This window comes from Mustela nivalis (assembly GCF_964662115.1).
Source record: "Mustela nivalis genome assembly, chromosome: 5".
Classification (NCBI taxonomy): domain Eukaryota; kingdom Metazoa; phylum Chordata; class Mammalia; order Carnivora; family Mustelidae; genus Mustela; species Mustela nivalis.
Genome location: NC_139024.1, coordinates 37,132,070 through 37,151,723, shown reverse-complemented (window position 1 = coordinate 37,151,723; position 19,654 = coordinate 37,132,070). Strand labels below are relative to the sequence as shown.

Below are 19,654 nucleotides of genomic sequence, written 5' to 3'. Positions count from 1 at the left end.
ATGTGACTTATCTGAACTCTCATTCTACATATATAGTCTAATTTTCTCCATTTGTTTTACTAGAGTTTGTTGTTCAGTCATGGTCTTTAATTAGCTTTGGTTACATAGCAGAATGGTGAGATTTGAACTGTATAGGTTAGTTCTTTACTAAGCTAGACTCAACATTACTTAAAAAACAAAGGTGCACATGAGCACATTAAATTTAAATCCATGACTAGCCACTCATTTAAAAAATATATATTGTGCATTCTTTATTTTGATATAAAATTCACAAATATACTTAATTAAAGGCTGTGAATTTCAAAAGGGAAACAAGGATAATTTTCAGCAGTAGAAACCCGGGAAATCTGAAATGATGATATACATATCGCAGGTTATATTTGATTTGAGCTTTATTTGCTATTTATGGAGACTAGACGACATCTCATTTGCTACTATCTCCAAATCATCAAATGCTGGAAATTTAGAAACCCCTACTACTTTTACGCATGTCAAGAATTCCTCGTGCTGTTACATACCTATAGAACACTACAGCTACTTACTGCTACCTACCAAACTTTGTGCAATAGGTCCAATTAAATTAGATCAATTAATTAAATTTATTTTAACCTCAAGGTCAATCAGAAGAGGTCTTTTATTGTTTAATTATAGATTTAATTACATTCAATCACTGAACTTGAAAAAAATATCCCCTTACAGCACTTAAATCTGATGAGACTCACAGAAGCACTCCTGTTGAAATATTATATTCTTCTGCCCATATTCTTTAAGCTGAGATGTACTAGCCAGAGCGAAAAGAGGAGGGAGGTAAGCAGTATTGAGGGGACATTAATAATAAACCGAGAGGATGGTGTTCCCCTCAGGGTAGCTTGGATCTTTGCCAGTCACCATGCACTGCCTTTTCTCATTTGTTAGTATCAGGAGTTAGTTAAAGATCTCTTGCACTTAAGAATTTGACCACCTTTTTGCTTTACATGTCTTCCTTCCAGCAGCCTTCCTCAAAACTGAGACTGAGTTTTCATGCAGCTAATAATGTAAAACAAATGGTAAGAGTAGGAGTTAAAACTGTTTCAACAACGAAATTGTTACTGATGATCACCGTGAGTTTCAAATCTATTTCTTACCTAGTGATAGACCTTGTGTGTATCTTTAATAGCTTTACACTTGTGCAGGGAAAGCGTGCTGGCAGGATAGAGTATCTTTGTACTGCTTACAAATCCAGTCCTTTAAGAGACCACATGTGACTGCCCATCAGTGTTTTGAGCTACGTAATTAATCTCCCGTGTGAACTTCACAAGAGCTTTGCCTGTAGACTAGTTAGGGGTAGCCGAGACTTCAAGATTAAACCTTGTGTTTCAGCTCAGCCTAGCCTGAGTACCAGCATCACAAGTAATAAGCAGTGACAGTATCTCAGCTGGTCTTAGTCTATTCTCATTTTTGAAAACATGTTTAAATATTTGTGAAACATTGAAGAGCTTAAGACAGTGATGCTGCAAAATAGGGAGCACTTCATTCTCTGTGTTGCAGGGGCAAGTCAGAAGGATCACTGAATCAGGGTCGATGGCAAGCGACCCAATAGGACCACCGGGTTTATCACCTTTTCCATTTGCTCTGGATCCCCTGTTCACACCCTGCAACATCCTAAATGCCAAAACTCCCCAGGCTTCCATTTTATATCAGATGTCTAAAGTGTTTGTCAGGGTCTGATGACAAAATATTTACTTTCACATACAGATATCCTTATTAGTACCATGTAGTTGCAGTTTCAATGAAAAAAAAAAAGAATAATAAAGGTTTTAACTAAAATGTCTGATAGTAGGGCTCTTTGAAGATACAGTCTTGTTATTCTATAATAATTAGAGTGGAATTAAGTCACTGTGCAAAAGGATGAAGGGAATCAGTGGCTATTAATTTTCTTTGTATTCTAATTGGTCCACTGAAATATTTCAATGAAACCTTTACTCTAGACATCTCCTTTCATGATATTGTGTAAGAAAATAAATGAGTAAGGGACATAAAGAAACCCGCCAATGATTGGAGACAGGATTTTCTTTCCATTGTCTAATAGACTTGTTTATTATTTTAAGCTGGTAAAAAGAGACTTATGATTCGTGTTGAAGAAAGAGTTATTTGTGCTTGATACATTGAAGACACTGTTTAAAAGCAGTTTGTCCTTATAAAAGGATGACCCCTGTAGTAATTGTTAGGCAAGGAGGGACAAATTCAACCAACAAAGAGCACATCTCGCCCCAAGTTCCCCATGATTTCTCCACATAGAGCAAAAAAATACACATCAATAATTTATTTGAACATGCACATCAGCGAGTAGCACCGTTCTGGCCACTCAGGAAACGAAAGGGAGAATATCAGCATTACCTAAATTTAAGAAAGAAAAAAAAAAATAAGAAAGAAAGAAAGAAAAAAAAAGAGGTGAATTACACCATTTTAATTGTCTTAAAAACACGGTTAAGAAGAGCAATTAAAATATAGTCCTAAATAGTGCTAGCTAATGTAGATTACATAAGTATACAATATGATTCAACTAATAGTGCTCTGACAAGCATAAACCACCAGTTCGCGTAAACAAGGCCCAGGTCGATTGCTGAGAAAATGTTAGATTCAGATGTAATAAAAGTTACTTTTATTTCAGTCCTGAATGCAAAACACAAGTCAAGTGTGAAGACAGCATTCTAAAAAAGGTGGCTCTGTTAAAGCAAGGAGGCCATTTCCTTTTGCATTTTTATAATTTTTGAGTTCTATTTTTGACGTTCGATTTCTCTACCTTTCCTCCCCTGAGCACTAATTTATCAAAAAAAAAAGATTTCAAGGTGCAAGGTGTACATTCTTATCGTTATACCATGTCATCTCTTTCTGGAAGAGAGTATTACAATCAGCATTACAATGTTAATTCTTCTTCTCTGAATGTTTGTTTCACATACATGTATTTCAAAATCATAACGTTGATTGGGAAAAGAAACCTACGAACGAGAGAGTGATGTATTCATACACTTCCTATTGTGCTGTGTGTCTTTTCCCATCCCTTCTCCCCTTTCCCTGTAAAGAGCTGTAAAAAATTTAAGGCAGATGAGGTATATTGCTGAAGAAAAAGTTATTTTTGAAAAAAAACTCAAAAAAACTTTTATTCTGCCCTTCTACTCAAGAAAGACTAATCAACTATAAATCTAGTGCTAGAAAAAAGCAGGAAAGACACTGTTTGCATGTACCATACTATGTCTTCTATTTCTAGAATGGCTTTTTGTTAATTTAATTTTAATAGAAAAAATAAGCACCTTAAGCTATGAACAGGAAAAGAACTTCATTATTAGTGAGTTTAGAATCCAAACGGAATTAGGAACACTCACTCAAACTCTTTCACTCATTCTCTCAAAGGCCAATGCTACTGATTAGAATTGTAAAGTGCTGTACTTAGTATAAACACTTGTATACACTGCAGACACTGAAAAATAACCCTCAAGCACATTGTGTTATAGTTCCAAAAATATATTTACAGTCTATTACAAAGATTACAAATGGAAGTGTCTAGGTGACTGTATTACGCTAATTAAAAGTATTTTACAGATTATTTTTCCTTAGGGACAAAAAACATTTTAGTGAAATTAAAATGATTTTTCTAGTCAATCAAAAAATAAATTAAAATATCAAATAACACTGTACAGTGATTTAAAAGAAAAAAAAAAAGGGTGGGGAGGGGTTTGGGAAGCAATCCATTTGAGTTTTTCTATAGCCATCTTTGGTCCTAAATGTGGGAAAACACATTATGTAGCACTGAAAATACCTGTTCTTTTGTGATGCTCTGCAAGTAAAATAGAAAAATATAGTGCATTTTCAATGTATTCAGAGCCCACTACAGAGAAATGTGTGTACAAAACAAGACAGTATAAATAAAATTTACAAGTTTTACAAAGGAACATTTACAGGTTTTTGTTTCTGTTATTTGTTTGTTTGTGGATGCCCACATTATCAAACAAGACCAATTATGACCGATCCCTGGGATCTTTCTCTATTAAAATCATTATAAACAGCCCAATTCTCTTTGGAAGTACAACAGTTCAATTCTGGGGTAGTTCATGATTTTCGTAACTTCGAAAGCATTACTCATAATATGCATACATTCCTGAAATATCTATAAAGACACATTTAATTATTGCTTATGAAATTCTAACACAGTAATCAAATAATATGGTTTAATAAATAAAGCTTAAAAAAAAAAAAAAAGCCAGATCCTTCACCTCTTCCTTACACGGTAAAAAGAGTTCTTTCATTTAATAAGCTTCTGACATCAGTGTTCACAAATAAAAGGCTTTTTAAAAACTGCAGTGGTGATATCCTGTGCAGCCGATTTGTTTCTGAAAGGTGAAAATGTGAACTGCCCCTTTTCTCCTGCTTCAGAGTTCTAATATAAAACTTACTTCTTTCTATTCGTGTTTGGACTGCATTAAACAGAATAGGATATAAAATATACATCAACTATTTCTCCTAAATTTCCTAATGTCTCAATATTGAAAAAAACCTCGATGTGCTCGGATTAAATTTTAGGTAACACTGGATAGTTCTTGCTCTCAGACACTTGCCTTCACCAACACTCTTTAGATGAAGTGCCTCAATTTTTTATAGTCATAAACCTACAATTTGCATTTTTTTTAATTAAATTCTGTCTAGTAAAATCACTCTATAAACAATCTGTTAAAAGTGCCTTATAGTATTTATGGATCATTATTGCTTTTTTCATTGAAAAGATAGTGTGTTGTTTGATCTTTACAAAAAAATTTCTTTTTAAAAAATACCAGAGCTCTTGGCAACTTACATTTTTGTGATTACCTGCCAATTAGCAAATGATATCAAAACAGCACTGATTAAACAAAATAAAATGGCACAAAAAGGATACCAATGTTCTGACAGAGATATATCTTCAATCATGCTATGTGGTTTTTTTTTGTTTCTTTCTTTTTTTTTTTTTTTTAATTTGAGATTCTTTCAAAGGTACCCAGTGTAGCAATGTGTCATAGATTAACACTAAAAAGGTCCAAAGCTATAAACAACTTTCTAAAACAAAGTCCTTATGAAGAATAAACACAAATGATTTTAAAAAGGAATCGTCTGAAATCACATATTTAAGGAAAATATTTCATTGATTTTAACAATAAGATCATGATTTTATTTGACAAATATATTCTTTCTTAAATTCTTTATGTACATTTTAAAAAGTCTATACGATAAAAAGGAGGTTAGAGAGCTCAAGGTGTTTGGATGTTTTCAGGTAGTACTTTGTTTATTGTCACTGCTGTTTTCCTGGCCACCAGTGGTGGATCCTAAATTCCCTTTTTATATATTCTGGTGGCACTTAGGAGTTCAAGTCTATAGGTGCTTCTTAAATCTTCTCTTCACTGTAGGAAGGACCCAGGACATCAACTGTCTTCTAGCAGCATTCTTATGCATATACCGAAGGCCAGTACTGTTCTCTCTCAATCCATAATCTCCCTGATAAGGGAGAAATGCTTATCACACTTGGATGCCAGTTCCGTGTAAATGTAGCATTTGTGCTCTCATAGTCTGAACGCTGCTCATAATTTTCTTCTGATGGCCAACCAGTGTGATCCCTAAACTCATCACATCTCTGGAAAAGACAAATGCATTTTGTTAGTTATCTTACAAAGAATGTACTTGGTATTCAACTGTCATCAGCTCTTTAATTCAATCTTCTGTTTATCTGAGGCAAACGGATCTTATCTAAGCCGTCTTGGGTATTATGATCACATTCCTACAGTGGGTCAGACTGGTGAGCTGCATCAGCGTGCTCCTTCCCAAGAACCTAACTGCTCAGGCTCTCAATCTGCCGTAAATTCTTTTTAAACTGATCTGAAATTTTGTAGACAAAAATTAATCAAAGTCTTAAAAGTATTCTTAACTTAAGGTAAGATCAGGAAATGTTATTTGCATGGTATTCTTGAACCTAAGTGAAGTTTAAATTTTTTTTAATTTAAATTTTTTCCAATGTTCCAAAATTCATTGTTTATGCACTACAACCAGTGCTCCATGCAATACGTGCCCTCCTTAATACCCACCACCAGGCTCACCCAAACCCCCACCTTCCTCCCTGACAAAACCCTCAGTTTGTTTCTCAGAGTAGAGTCTCTCATGGTCCGTCAGCCTCTCCGATTTCCCCCCACCCACTTCTCTTCATCTTCCAATGTCCTCTGTGTTATTCCTTATGTTCCACAAGTAAGTGAAACCATATGATAATGGTTATACAGGGAAGTGGTGCAAATGTAAGCATTTGGGGCTCTAGTAAATCAAGAATCTTCGCTGATCACCAAAAGATCTATATTGAGTTTCATTATTGTAGGGTAATTCTGAGCATATTATTTGTTGTATACTTGACTCCAGTTCAGTTCAATCATTTCACTACATTTTAGAAAAAAAATTACTTTCTAAAATGTGCAATACCTATGTTTAGTAGCTTAAATGTGACATCGACTAACTGTGTCTGTATATGTAGTTTTACTTTTCCTAATAGCCAGGAAGATTGAGCTTAGGTATTTGCAAGTGATTAAAAGATGGCAACAGTACAGTAGCATAGTATTTCATAGTCATGGTCTAAAAAGACTTTGAGGATCCTAGTTTTTCAGTGAAGTAGATTGCTTTGGAGAGATGGGGTATACTTATGCCAGCTCTCCCATGTGGTAACTAGAAGGAAACCAAACAAGACAGCACACACACACTTAAGTTCACATAGATGCTACTTCCTGACATGCCAGGAGAGAGAAGCTGATTTCTGGCTCTCTCAGCTGAAACATGTGAAACCCTTCGCACAACAGTACATAAGATGGATCTGCTCATAGACCCTTGAAGACTGTTTCCCATTTTCAAACACACTGATCGAGAGGAGCTTCATTGCCCGTGAGTTATGTTGCAGCCAAAGAAGCTGATGTTCAGAGATGATAAGTGGATTTCCTAAAACCACATAATCATTGAGGGAGCCAGAGATGAAAATTTAGTTCTTTTGACTTCCAGTTCACAGCAAACTTCAAAAGTTGTTTTAGGAGGTCATTCATCAGGTTAAAAAATAATAATAATGGGTCAATCACACACCTTCCAAAACATAAGCTAAACTCTCAGTTACAGTTAATTGAATTAAGCTGCCTTGGATCTCTTCAGAAAGTAATCCTATTGGATGTCAAAATGCATTTGGTATTGGGAAGGAAGCTTTGAGTTTTTAATGTCATAAAAAAACGTGGTGAGAGAAATCCTCCTTTGCAATGGAGAAAGTTTCTTTCTTTACTGCACAGGCACCCAGATGATACAGTGGTTAAGGAAAGAGGAAGGCTCATGGTGTGGTGTTTAGAACACCGTCTATAGAGACAAACGGATTACCACTTACTAGTTGAGTCAGTTTGGAAAAACATTTACATTCTCTGAGCCTGCGCCTCATTGTGTATAACAATATTGACTTAAAATTATTGCTATGAGAGTTTAAAAATGGACTACAACTTCAAAGGTCTATTTAGCACAATGCCTGGCACATAATAAGCACTTATTAAAGAGATGCTTTTCTCCCTGATTTTGTGGTTTACTTCTCTTTAATATATGGCAGATGACCTGATGTATAAAGCTCAGATTGTACATAATATATGCTTAAATAGAATTCTGAGAGCTTCAACTTACTCGATAGTCATCCTGGCCACTGATTCAAGGGAGTTGTAGCCAGCAGCTGTGAAGTTATCTTTATACCTTTCCATCTTAATAGCTTGTAGCCATTCTCCAACTGAACAAAAGGTAGTGAAGTCGGGAGTGTTTTGATCCAAAAGAGGACTTATTGGCCTAGATACGAATGAAAACAGAAAAGCACATTATTTTTCTTTTCATGAACCAATAAAGAATGTCTTTGCCTAAACAAACAAAAAAAAGCTATAAAGAATAAAATTACATATTCCAATGGGTGTTGTAGTAATGGATAAACAGACAAGTTAATACAAATCTAAAGGCTGCCCGGGAACTACAAACTCTGAAATTGACATTGTATTTAGATTTTACGACCTCCGGAAGCATCTTCCACACATTTCTAAAATTCCAGCCAACAGTATTTGTAATCAGTCCATATTTATTTGTTCACTTGCTTCACCAAAAGCAGCTGTGAGGGAAGGAAGCACGTTTGACTGTGGACTAACTCGTTCTATGTGGTGCTACTGAGAACTCCGTGCCTTCGCTGTACTGATGGCGCCCTTGAGAGTGCCTATTGAGTTCCTACGACCTACGCAAGGGCACACTGAGCATCAGGTTCACCTAGTGGCTGGAGCAGAATGATTTCTAGCGCGCCTCACAAAGGGCGGCGGGGGGGGGGGGGGGGGGGGCAAGTGCAGAGAACGGATGCAGTGTTTTGGACTCCTTTTGACGGGTAAGCCCCTTTCATCACTCACTGAGCTACTGTCATAAACTTTAACTTCACAGAGTATTACTAATAATAAATAAATAATAAGTAATAAAACGAAACTAGTTTTAGTTTTACTAAAAGACTCAAAGCAAAGCAAATTGCCTCATGCAAAAAAGTAAGGCGATAGTAATAAAGACCCACGTAACCGGAGTACTGACTTGAAAATGTGAAATGCCCCCTAATCACAAAATTCCAGTTGGAAAGTCTTCTAAAACAGATAGCCAGTGATAGCTCCCATAACTTTTAAGAAAACCAAAAGGCAATAATAATAGGTCTCATTAAACACTAATTTAATTAAGGTAAGCCATCTGAAAAGAAAAACACAATAAATTTCACACCGGTTCTAGTTTAACCCAGGTGTCAGCTTGCCACTGGGTTAGGACTGAGGAGATAAATGGATCAGGTGAATATTCGAATGTCTCCCAGATTCCATCCACTTAGGTATTTCTTACCTACTACAAGTTCCCAGGGGTGTTTTCAGACTATTTGGGTTTCGAATCATTTTGTCTAGAATTCCAACTATCTGCTCAAACTTCGGTCTTTCTGCACGTTCCTTTTGCCAACAGTCCAGCATCAATTGGTGAAGACCAGCTGGGCAGTCCATGGGTGCTGGCAAACGATAACCTTCTTCTATTGCTTTTATAACCTAATAGCCAAAGGGACATTAAAAATATTACTGATTGGGGTTCAGTTATAATAACATGCATTGTCTAGCAGGCGAAGAGATTTATTGAGATAAGACTGAAGCGCCCTTCGAAGCTTTGCAAAAAAACTTTGTTTTTGTTTTCCTGAACACCCATAAACATTCAATGTGTTATTAAGGAGTGTATGAAGAGCACGATATCATGACCCTTCTAGCTGATTTAGGAATTAGGAGCAGCGATTAAGTTCAACCAGGGTGCAATAGACAAAAAATTTTCATGTCATCCCAGAGGTTTTTAAAAGGGAATATGTTATGGAAATATTTTACATGTATCTGGCTGTACATGTACATACTTGCCTATGGATGTATGAATTCTTCAAGTTGTAAGAGGAAGATCTGAGTTACCCAGAATCACCCCCTGCAAAGTTTCAGGGTTCAAATGACATTTTCAAACTAAATCTCAAAATATGTGAATGTGCTATGATAGAAAATATTACCAAGCACACTATTACTTTAAATAATATAGAGCCTACCTACTTAGGAAATGTATAAGGTTATAATATAGAGTGGGGTATTGAACAAGGAGTATACAGGTGGTTCCTGAAGGTGACTGTACCACATTCCAAGTTTAGTGACCTCACACTGGCAGACTGAATGAAATCAGCCTTGCAAAGGGGCAAGGGAATGGATTACACCAGGAAATTGGGAAAAGTTAGAAATTAGGACTTTCCCACTCCAGAGTGCTGGTTGTTCAAGTTTTATCAGCACATCCCTTTCTATTTATATCTAATAACAGCCTGAAACACTGCATCAAGCTTTGAATGTTCATGAAAAATAAGTCTCCAAAGACACAGGTACATAGCAATAAAAAAGTCTGAAAACTACTTATACAGACTTGTTTCTTTTTGTTTATATGGAAAGCAAAAATAGATCTTAAACATTAGAAATTGTTAGAAATTGGAGCAGCACAAAAAATACTTAAGAAGGCAAGCAACACAAATAAGGACTCGTAATACATTAACATCATGTCAAGGGGGATTAACAAATCCTTTTTGATACTGACTGACATAATGGCAGTAGAAATGTTTAAAAAAAAAAAAAAGATGGGAAAAAAAAAACAGAGGTAGCCTTAAGTTTTTGAAGAAAATAAAGCCATAGGTAGGCAGACAGAAAGCTGGTTTTAAGAAATGTTGATTAACTTAATATTTATAGGGAAACATATCCCTGATGCTTATTGACATTCAAGAATAGCACATTAAAATATAAAAGGTCACCCTTTGGGATGAATGAAGTAGCTGGCATCAACAGTTGTTTCATAAAGTCCTTCATATAAAAAAGAAAAAAGGAACGTTAAGAAAAATCTATATATGTAAATTGATAAAATTTAAAAGGTAAATAGATTAACTTAATTATAGTGATTTTTGAAAAGTACTGTAAGACAAATCCTCAGCTAAAATTCTTTCCTGATTACTACATTGTACGTCCTGCATATCCGTTTGCTTGTACTTTGGAAAGCTAGGTTATGTTATTTAAACAGTGACTAAGTTGTGAATAAGTAAACCGACAACTTCTAATAATTTATATATTCAAAATGACCAATAATGAACAATCGGGAGACATTTTTTTTTTTCCTAATTGGGAAAAGAATGGCTTTCCTTATGTCGGAGGTTGCTTGTATTTGAACCTAAGCAATATCTTCCTGATTTAACAGGACTCCACTCCCATGCTTATAACATTGGGGCAGCCCTTACTATTTTTTTTTTTTTTTTTTTAAGATTTTATTTATTTATTTGACAGAGAGAAATCACAAGTAGGCAGAGAGGCAGGCAGAGAGAGAGAGAGGAGGAAGCAGGCTCCCTGCTGAGCAGAGAGCCCGATGCGGGACTCGATCCCAGGACCCTGAGATCATGACCTGAGCCGAAGGCAGCGGCTTAACCACTGAGCCAACCAGGCGCCCCCAGCCCTTACTATTTTGAATCATCTTCTAACCAATGTCCCTGCTTGTGCAATGCATGTAGAGTGATCTTTCCATTTTCTTTTTTCTTTTTTTTTTTTTTTTTGCCTTGAGAATAATCTTTAAAAATGCAAATCTAGGGGTGGCTGGTTGGCTCACTCGGTGGAGCATAAGACTCTTGATCTCAGGGTTGTAAATTTGGGCCCCATGTTGGGTGTAGCGATTACTTAAAAATTAAAATAAAAAATAATAAAATGTTAATCTAAAACTTATCATGATTCTCCAGACACTAATATTTTTTAGCAGCTCTCCAAGCCTTCATAAAAACATTTAGAATTCTTCATCACTGAACCCAATATATTCTTAAGTCTTTGTGCCAATGAACATAGTACCATTAAATGACTCTTACAGGAATGAGTTAATGAACCCTCTGTGGTTTCTCCTATTGCAATATAGGAATTTCATGATTCTTATTATTACAGCAGGGAAACGTTAATTTCAGCACAAAATGAAACTTCTGGCCTTCAAAGATACAGTGTTTTACAAATTTTTAAAGGAACATCAACTAAGGACAGCACTTAAAATAAGAGATTCTCTGGATTGGGAATGGACTTTGGCACCTTAAGTTTCCCATTAGGAAACAAGCACCTATCTCTAGGAGCACTAGAGAAAATTGCAGGGAAAATTCAGCTTCAGGGAGCACACATTGGCATAATCCAAGATATACGTACCCTTTGAGGGGAAACCTGCTGATGGAAGATGATTCAGGCACAAACTGAATCTAAAGGTTCTACAGGTTTTATTTGGTTAACTGCATTTTATTCCCAGTTGGAAGAGTAAAAGGTACTTTCTGCAAATAGTTATACATTCTTGGAAACAACAAGGCACACAGGTAAAATGGTTGAGCCTACGTTTCTTAGAGCATTATGAAATTATTCACAAAATTCATTTAAGACATCTTCTTAAAACAACCGGAAACATGTTGGACAGGGATTCTCCTGTTCAAGAGATGCTTTTCTCCCTGATTTTGTGGTTTACAGGTAGATCTAGCCTTAATATTCTAATAGAAGTTCAAGAAAACAGAAAAATATTAAGCAATTTCTAATTCTAGATAGGTCCGAGATTAATAGGAAGTGACTTTGGTAAATGACATGTATATAGGGAGCACTTCTTTGGTATATACTGTAAAGAAATACTTAGAAATAAAAACAAAAGTTTCTTGCTGAAAAGTGTTTCAGTATTATTACAATATGATCATTGTAATTAGGAGAAAAAGGAATATAGAAAGACCCTATGATACTGGGCTTGTAATAACTCAAAACGGGATCTAACATGATTGATTTCTGCTCTTTGCTCATGCTCGTTTCCATTCCATTAACTTCACAATAATATATGACCCACATTTTATGCAATTAAATATTCTGGACCACACATATGGGATGATGGCAAAGTTTTACCAAAAAAGATCAAAATTTTGTTTCTATCATAATATGAAAAATAAAAAGTCATAAATCAGTGGTGACTTTTAAAAGGAAAAGAAAAAAAAACAGGGCTCACAGTTTAACGAGAGTAAGTTTAAAGTGTATTATATTTTTGAAACTCTTAAAAAATGTCTTCTGAGCCTGGGTGGCTCAGTGGGTTAAAGCCTCTGCCTTCAGCTCAGGTCATGATCCCAGAGTCCTGGAATCTAGCCCTGCATTGGGCTCTCTGCTCAGGGGGGAGCCTACTTCCTCCTCTCTCTGCCTACTTGCGATCTCTTGTCTGTCAAATAAATAAACAAAATCTTTAAAAAAAGTAAAAAGTCTTCTAATGAACCATTTTAATAATTTATGGACATGTATTATTTTTATTATCTTATGACTAACTGCTAGTTAAACTAACAATTTATTGGTTTAACTTAAAGCAAGAAGAAATGACTTTGTTGAGTACTATAAACAGAAAATATGTAATCTATATAATATAATCTATATATATAAAATATAATCTATATGAAGAATTTCAGAATTTCAAAATTTGAGGGTAAAAGTTTTATTTGAACTAATTAACACACATTTAATTAAAAATAGCTACTGTGAATGCTAAGAGTATTTTCGATTTCTGTAATATTTATTATCTTTGACTGAATTTACACACAGAAAGATCTTTCTTTGAAAGGCCATTACAGAAAGGGCCAAACATCTTTTTAAGAAAAAAAAAAAAAAAAAGAAAGAAAACTAGAAATTTATTTGGGAAGCTCACTCTCAAATTTAATAGCAAATAACTAAATTCTAACTGTTCCCATTGCAGTGAAAGTTCAAGAAAATTATAAACACATGCACATACAATAAGAATCCATTCAAGTGTTAATCAAACAATAACCTGTTTGGATGTGGTCATCATCAAACACATGCATATTATCTTTTACCAAGTTTTTCTTACTCGCTGCCCTGCCCAGCACGCAAATAAACCTTTTTGGATACTACCTTACTGACTTCTACAGTACTCCTGGATCAGAGTGATCACAGAAACCTATTTTTATTCAGCATTCAGCCTGGAATTTTGTGGACTTGCTTACAAACATAACCATCAATTTACATATTGTTTCTCACGGTGTCAAAAGTCTTAAATCCAAGGCATTTGAAATTTGAAGGCTTTCTAAAATCCCTGATAAATTCCTGTCAACTAAATTTGAACAATGTAAAGATAATTAATTCATTTGATAAAACAATATAAACTAATTAAAAATAATAATATTTGGTTAGATCTGTTGAAAGTAAACTTCCCAGAAAACACAATCTATTTGCAAATACACAAGATTTCCATATGCATCGGTGGTTGTCAGATCTCTTAAGTCTCTCCATGAACTCCTACCGGAGACTTAAAATAAAAAAAATTTTACCTAGAGAATTTTTTGCCAGAATGAGGTTCATTATTTTGAATTACTCATTTTTTTTACCATTTGCATTTTGAAACTTATATTTTTTAAAGATTTTATTTATTTATTTGAGAGAGAGAGAGAGAGAGAGCATGAGAAGGGGGAGGGTCAAAGGGAGAAGTAGTCTTCCTGCCAAGCAGAGAGCCCAATGCGGGACTCGATCTCGGGACTCCAGAATCATGACCCAAGCCAAAGGCGGTCACCTAACCAACTGAGCCACCCAGGTGCCCCTGAATTTTGAAACTTAAACATGTAATTGCTCAAATAGCACTTCAACAACGTAAGTATAAATAATGAGCATTATCCTATAAGAGAAATATTAATATAAATTTTACTATAAAAACAACTGTGTAGGTAATCTCTCTCTATATAGAAACATGTGTCTGAATTTATACTTCAGACTTTCATAATTACAAAAAAAGAAGAAAGGTAGTGCTAAACGTTCTAGGTCAGAAGTAAATGTCCCTGTAGACATAATTTCATTTGATCAGTAAAAATTTTGTTAATTCTTGATACACTAATTATATATTCTTGAAATTTCATTTTCAGGAAAAAAACAAAGAACATTTAAGGAATTCTAAAAATTAAAATTGAAGATTTTTTTTTCTTCTTAACCATTTCTCTTATTTGTTTTTTGGAAGTTAAGTGAACTTTGAATTTAAGTCATCTTCTATTCCTGTCATTCTTTTATGTTTGAATCTAGTATAGAAGGAAGGTGTCAAAAGAAATGAAACTCCACCGAATGTCTAGGGAATGTAAATATTTCTCTTTCTCTGCCCCAAGGATTTGTTTGCCCACATTTTGACAGTCCATGAAATCTTTGACACTGAGTCCTGTCAAATATTAACAACTTTGCCTCTGCCAAACGGACTCATCATTTAGACTTTTATCTTTAAAAAACAGAAACCAAAACCAAAAAAACAAAGAAGTTTCATGTCCTCTCTCAGTTCAAAACACCAAAACATCTAGATGATTTAAAAATTCCACCTCTTCAGGCTGTGAGCTTTTCAGTTAATTCAGAAACTACTTCAAACTTACCAACAAATGATCTGACTTTATTTGTCAAAAAAGAACCATTTAGAAGTTTTAGGAATTTGACACAGTAAATTCTAAAAATAACCCCACCAATACTGATTTGATATAACAATGTTTGAGACCTCTTTATGAAAAATAACTCAATTTTATCTTTAGTCAGCTTCTGTTGCTGTCCATGTCTATAATACTTCAAGAATTCACTACTCCAGTTTGCTAGTCACATCCTTCTTTTAAATGGCAATACAGACTTTCCTCAAGCACCACTTACTTCTTTACTCATTGAGAACATGTATTTTTTTTTAAAGATTTCATTTATTTATTTGACAGACAGAAATCACAGGTAGGCAGAGAGGCAAAGAGAGAGGAAGGGAAGCAGGCTCCCTGCTGAGCAGAGAGCCTGATGCGGGCTTGATCCCAGGACCCTAGGATCACAACCTGAGCCTAAGGCAGAGGCTTTAACCCACTGAGCCACTCCTTCATAAAGTCTTTCACCAATTTGCCCCAAGTTAATCTGCATATCAAGTCACTACCAATGTGCACATCTCTGTTCAAGGGTAGGGAGTCTATTTGGTTCATCTCTGCACACTTTGCTAAGCTTTTGCTTCTGGTCTATTCAGTACACCTTCTTGGAAAATTCTCTCATTAGCTATGAACCAAAGTCTTCTCAGATTTCCAGTTCAAATCCTAGATTTTACACTTGCTCTACTTCTATCCAAATTTCACTCACATTTTCAGTAAGTTGAACTGTATGAATCTGCTAGTATTTGAACATTTCTGACTTATGTGAATACCAATTTCATAAAATCCAACCTAACAGAAGCAAATATTCATTTGCACTTATGCTATATTATTTTATAAATGGTTTCTTGGTGTGAGATGTATGCCGCCAAGAACTCCATCACCTTCTTTTCTCAAAGGATAACAGCATGTTTTATGCCTTAGTGTATATCACGATGCATATTTAGTTAAGTGCTAGCTTGTTAGGAATTTCCAAGAGCACTCCCATTGTGATTACATTCTAAAATATCACTACGAAACACTTACCAATACTGATCATAACATCGAGTTTGTCTCATGAAATTAAAATTTAATCAGATCAACCAACAATAGATAATTTAAACCTGTTTTCTCAGGACTTTAACAGAAAAAGAAAGATAAGCTTCAAAGACAAAATAAAGCACTGTCTTCCTTCCCTCCTCTCTGCAAATGATTCTTCCACTCGTGTGACTTTCCCATTAGAGATGGGCAAGCACAGCATCATTATCTTTATTAGGACAACATATCTTTTGTATGCTTCTACTACGGCGAGAGATTAAAAAAAAAAAAGAAGAAGCAATTCTTCAGAATGAAATTAACTGAATCATTAATTTATGGTAATCTTTATGGAAATAACTGTGACAACTCAGCAATCATATTTTTCTAATTCTATAAAAGTTTCTTCTTAGGAGCCATGACCTACATGTTCCAATAACAATGGACATTAATGTATGAAATCTTTTTCATTTAACGAGTGTAACACCTACATCTTGATTTGACATGTCCCAGTAAGGTCTTTCTCCATAAGACATAACTTCCCACATGACTATTCCATAGCTCCATACATCACTGGCTGATGTGAATTTCCGGTATTGGATGGCTTCGGGTGCTGTCCACCTTACTGGAATTTTTCCACCCTGTTATAAAAAGAAATTGAAATTTTAAATATGCATAATAACTTATAAATCATTTATAGCAGAACTATAAAGCTGCAGTTAAACACTTGTATATTTGGTTAGCAATTCAGCAACATCTCATCTATCCGTCTTGAATCTCTCTACGTGTATTTAAACGTACTAATCTGTTTTTAAAATGTCATTACAAGTTTTCATTTTTAAGGCAACTCAATTTAATGGCCCCTTAGGCTGTCTTAGGGCAAGAGTCTAGTCAAAGGACAATGACAAATTAGGCAACATAACTATGAAAAGGGAATGAAATATAAGGAATTTAACTAAATCCTCATTTCTTTTTTTCCTGATCTCACGAAAGTTGTAAGAATTAGTAGCATATTTAATATTCTTTTAAAATCTTTATTTCAAATAGGATTATATTTCTCTGCTACAATTACAAGAGCTAGCAACTAGATGTTATTGTATAAAACTGTATATTATGTACATGAACACCCTGATTATAAGACAAGCATGTTGCCATTCTGATCTTACTTCTCTTAGTCTACATGTAGAGTGGAAAAGCAGCAGTGATTCTTCTAAAAGGAGAAAACAGCATCAACAAAAATCTGAGATAAATTTGCCTCTTTTCTACTGTTGAGTTTCATATTAAGTCCTGCTTTCTCGGTCGGAAAGCCTTAGGAAGACAAAGAAGTGCGGAAAGAGACTTTTTCTTACAGTTGTTGTATAGACAGCTTCTGGATCGTCCTCTATAACCCGGGACAGGCCAAAATCGGACACTTTACAAACAAGATTGCTGTTGACAAGAATATTGCGAGCTGCCAGGTCCCTGTGAACGTATCCCATATCGGCCAAATATCTCATTCCAGCAGCAATTCCTCTCAGCATTCCTACTAACTGAATGACGGTAAATTGCCCATCGTGTTTCTACAGGAAGACAAGAATAAAAGTCCTTTACTTTCAAAGGAGGACAATTGTTGTGAAAACTGCATTCTAGTCATTTACTACAGTATAATAGGAATTATTAACCAATTTTCTACATAATACAGACATCTGTGAAAAGTAAAGTGGTTGTTGATTCAACTGACCTTCAGATAATACAAAAAATCTTTGGTAATCGTTTAGTGATTTAATAATCGTTTAGTTATTCTTACTGATTAAAAATAGTTTCAGGTTGTGCAGATCCAAAAGTATACACTGATTTTTGAGTCAAAGTGAGGGAATGGAATATCTGAAAATATTATCCCTGACAAGTAATTATTTTTTGTTATCTGCTAAAAATTATGTAAATAATCTAGAAATACATAAAGCGATGAAGACACATATATTGAGATATGTTTTTCTCCAAATAATAAAAAAGGGAAAGGAGAACGTTTTTGATTAAAGATGAAGAAAAACTAAGAAGTAGAAAGTGGTTATCCTGGCTGACTTTGTTTTCATTCTATATTTTTCCTTATTTTGCTGTTGGTGGGAACACTACTTGGAACAAAGATTCTCTAACACAGATGCACTAGCAAATGGATTTGAGAGCTCTACTGCATCCAGACTGGCCACCATCTATTTCTAAGCCATTATTTTAAGATTTTATTTATTTATTTGACAAAGAGAGAGGGAGGCAGAAAGAGAGGGAGAAGCAGGCTCCCTGCTGAGCAGAGGGCCCTCTATGGGGCCAGATCCCCAAACCAGCCCAAGGCAGACACTTAACCAACTGAGCCACCCAGGCACTCCTCCAAGCCTTTTTTAATTCACAGATTTCTCCAACTGAGTTGTAAATATGTTGCATGAGGATATTGGTTTGAGTTGATAAATTTGCTAGGTGATGCTTTATTCCAAAGAAGTGATAGTTATGCATATCATAATGATGCAGAAATAAAAATTTCTCTAAATCTTCAGATTGTTTACAATTTAAGTTGAATGTATCATTCCAGATTATGTATGATAAAACTGCATGTTCTCTTATTCTTTAGACTATTTTCTCCTCGCCATTTAGAAAAATGTTAACATGTGTTTATTCTTAGGTGAAAAGTCTCAAAGCAAAATTGTGTATGTTTATATATTTAGAATTTATTACAAAATAATCACATATTATTAATTTTCAAAATGTTAGTAATTCTATCTTCTACATTCAGTGTTCATATAGCAATAAGATAGAAATGGTTCCAGGCAGCAGAACTGGGATCATCGTGCTAATAATGAATGCTCTTCTCTGTATTATCTCTTCCTACTAAAAAAGTAAAATGTTACTCTACAACATGTATTCAAATTAAAGGGCTTCTGGTAGGTAACCTCTGTACTTGAGGGAATGTGTTAATAAGTACTATTGTTTAAATCACAATGTAGCAATTCCTGGCTCAAAAGGATTCTAGTTCAAACCAGACTAGGATTCTGATTTTTAATCTCATCTGTTTTTCTAAAAGCAATTTTCGGATCTGTTAAAGTTTATAATGTTTATTTTTATACTGTAAAAAAATCAAGTTATTATAGTGGTAGTATGTATAGTATATTTAGAATGAGAGGATAAGTTTGGTACCTACCCTGAGAAATGCATCAAGGGCTCCATTTTCCATGAATTCTATTACTATCATGACTGGTTTCCCTAAAATTAAAAAAAAAATGCACACACACATATATATACATATATATATCTATAAAAAAAAAAAAAAGCATTGCTTCAGGAACCATAACCTAAACTTCAGGCTTATTCCCATTCTCACCCTTGATAAAAAATGTGGTGCTCTTCTGAAAGGCTGAATGGGTGAGCTGTGAGTGTTTCTAACGTCCCCAGTGCTGCTGTTAAACTCAGAGTCTGGAAGTTTGTTTGGAAGACGGTTATGATTCACAATTAAACAACAAAGTCAGTGTGTTCTTCTGACTTCTGCTCTCTGAACAAAACTCAGAAAAAATGGCACTTGATATAAAATGTAAACACTAAAACGTATCACTTTTATGGCTACTGAAGCTGAATGAAAATATCAGTCACTCCGTCTATCAGATT

General features: G+C 34.8%; 1 protein-coding gene across 4 annotated transcripts in view; it reads right to left on the bottom strand.

Moving 5' to 3' along the window:
• Positions 1-2,046: 2,046 nt before the first annotated feature.
• EPHA7 (EPH receptor A7) overlaps positions 2,047-19,654 on the bottom strand; it is a 172,912-nt gene continuing 155,304 nt past the window's right edge. For all 4 annotated transcript variants that reach the window (XM_082731671.1, XM_082731672.1, XM_082731673.1 and 1 more), the window contains exons 12-17: positions 19,194-19,255; positions 17,377-17,586; positions 16,519-16,668; positions 8,902-9,095; positions 7,684-7,839; positions 2,047-5,635 (exon numbers count right to left, since the gene is read on the bottom strand). In XM_082731671.1, the coding sequence (XP_082587797.1) occupies positions 5,521-5,635; positions 7,684-7,839; positions 8,902-9,095; positions 16,519-16,668; positions 17,377-17,586; positions 19,194-19,255 (887 nt within the window). In that variant the 3' untranslated portion in view covers positions 2,047-5,520. The remainder of the gene's footprint in view (positions 5,636-7,683; positions 7,840-8,901; positions 9,096-16,518; positions 16,669-17,376; positions 17,587-19,193; positions 19,256-19,654) is intronic.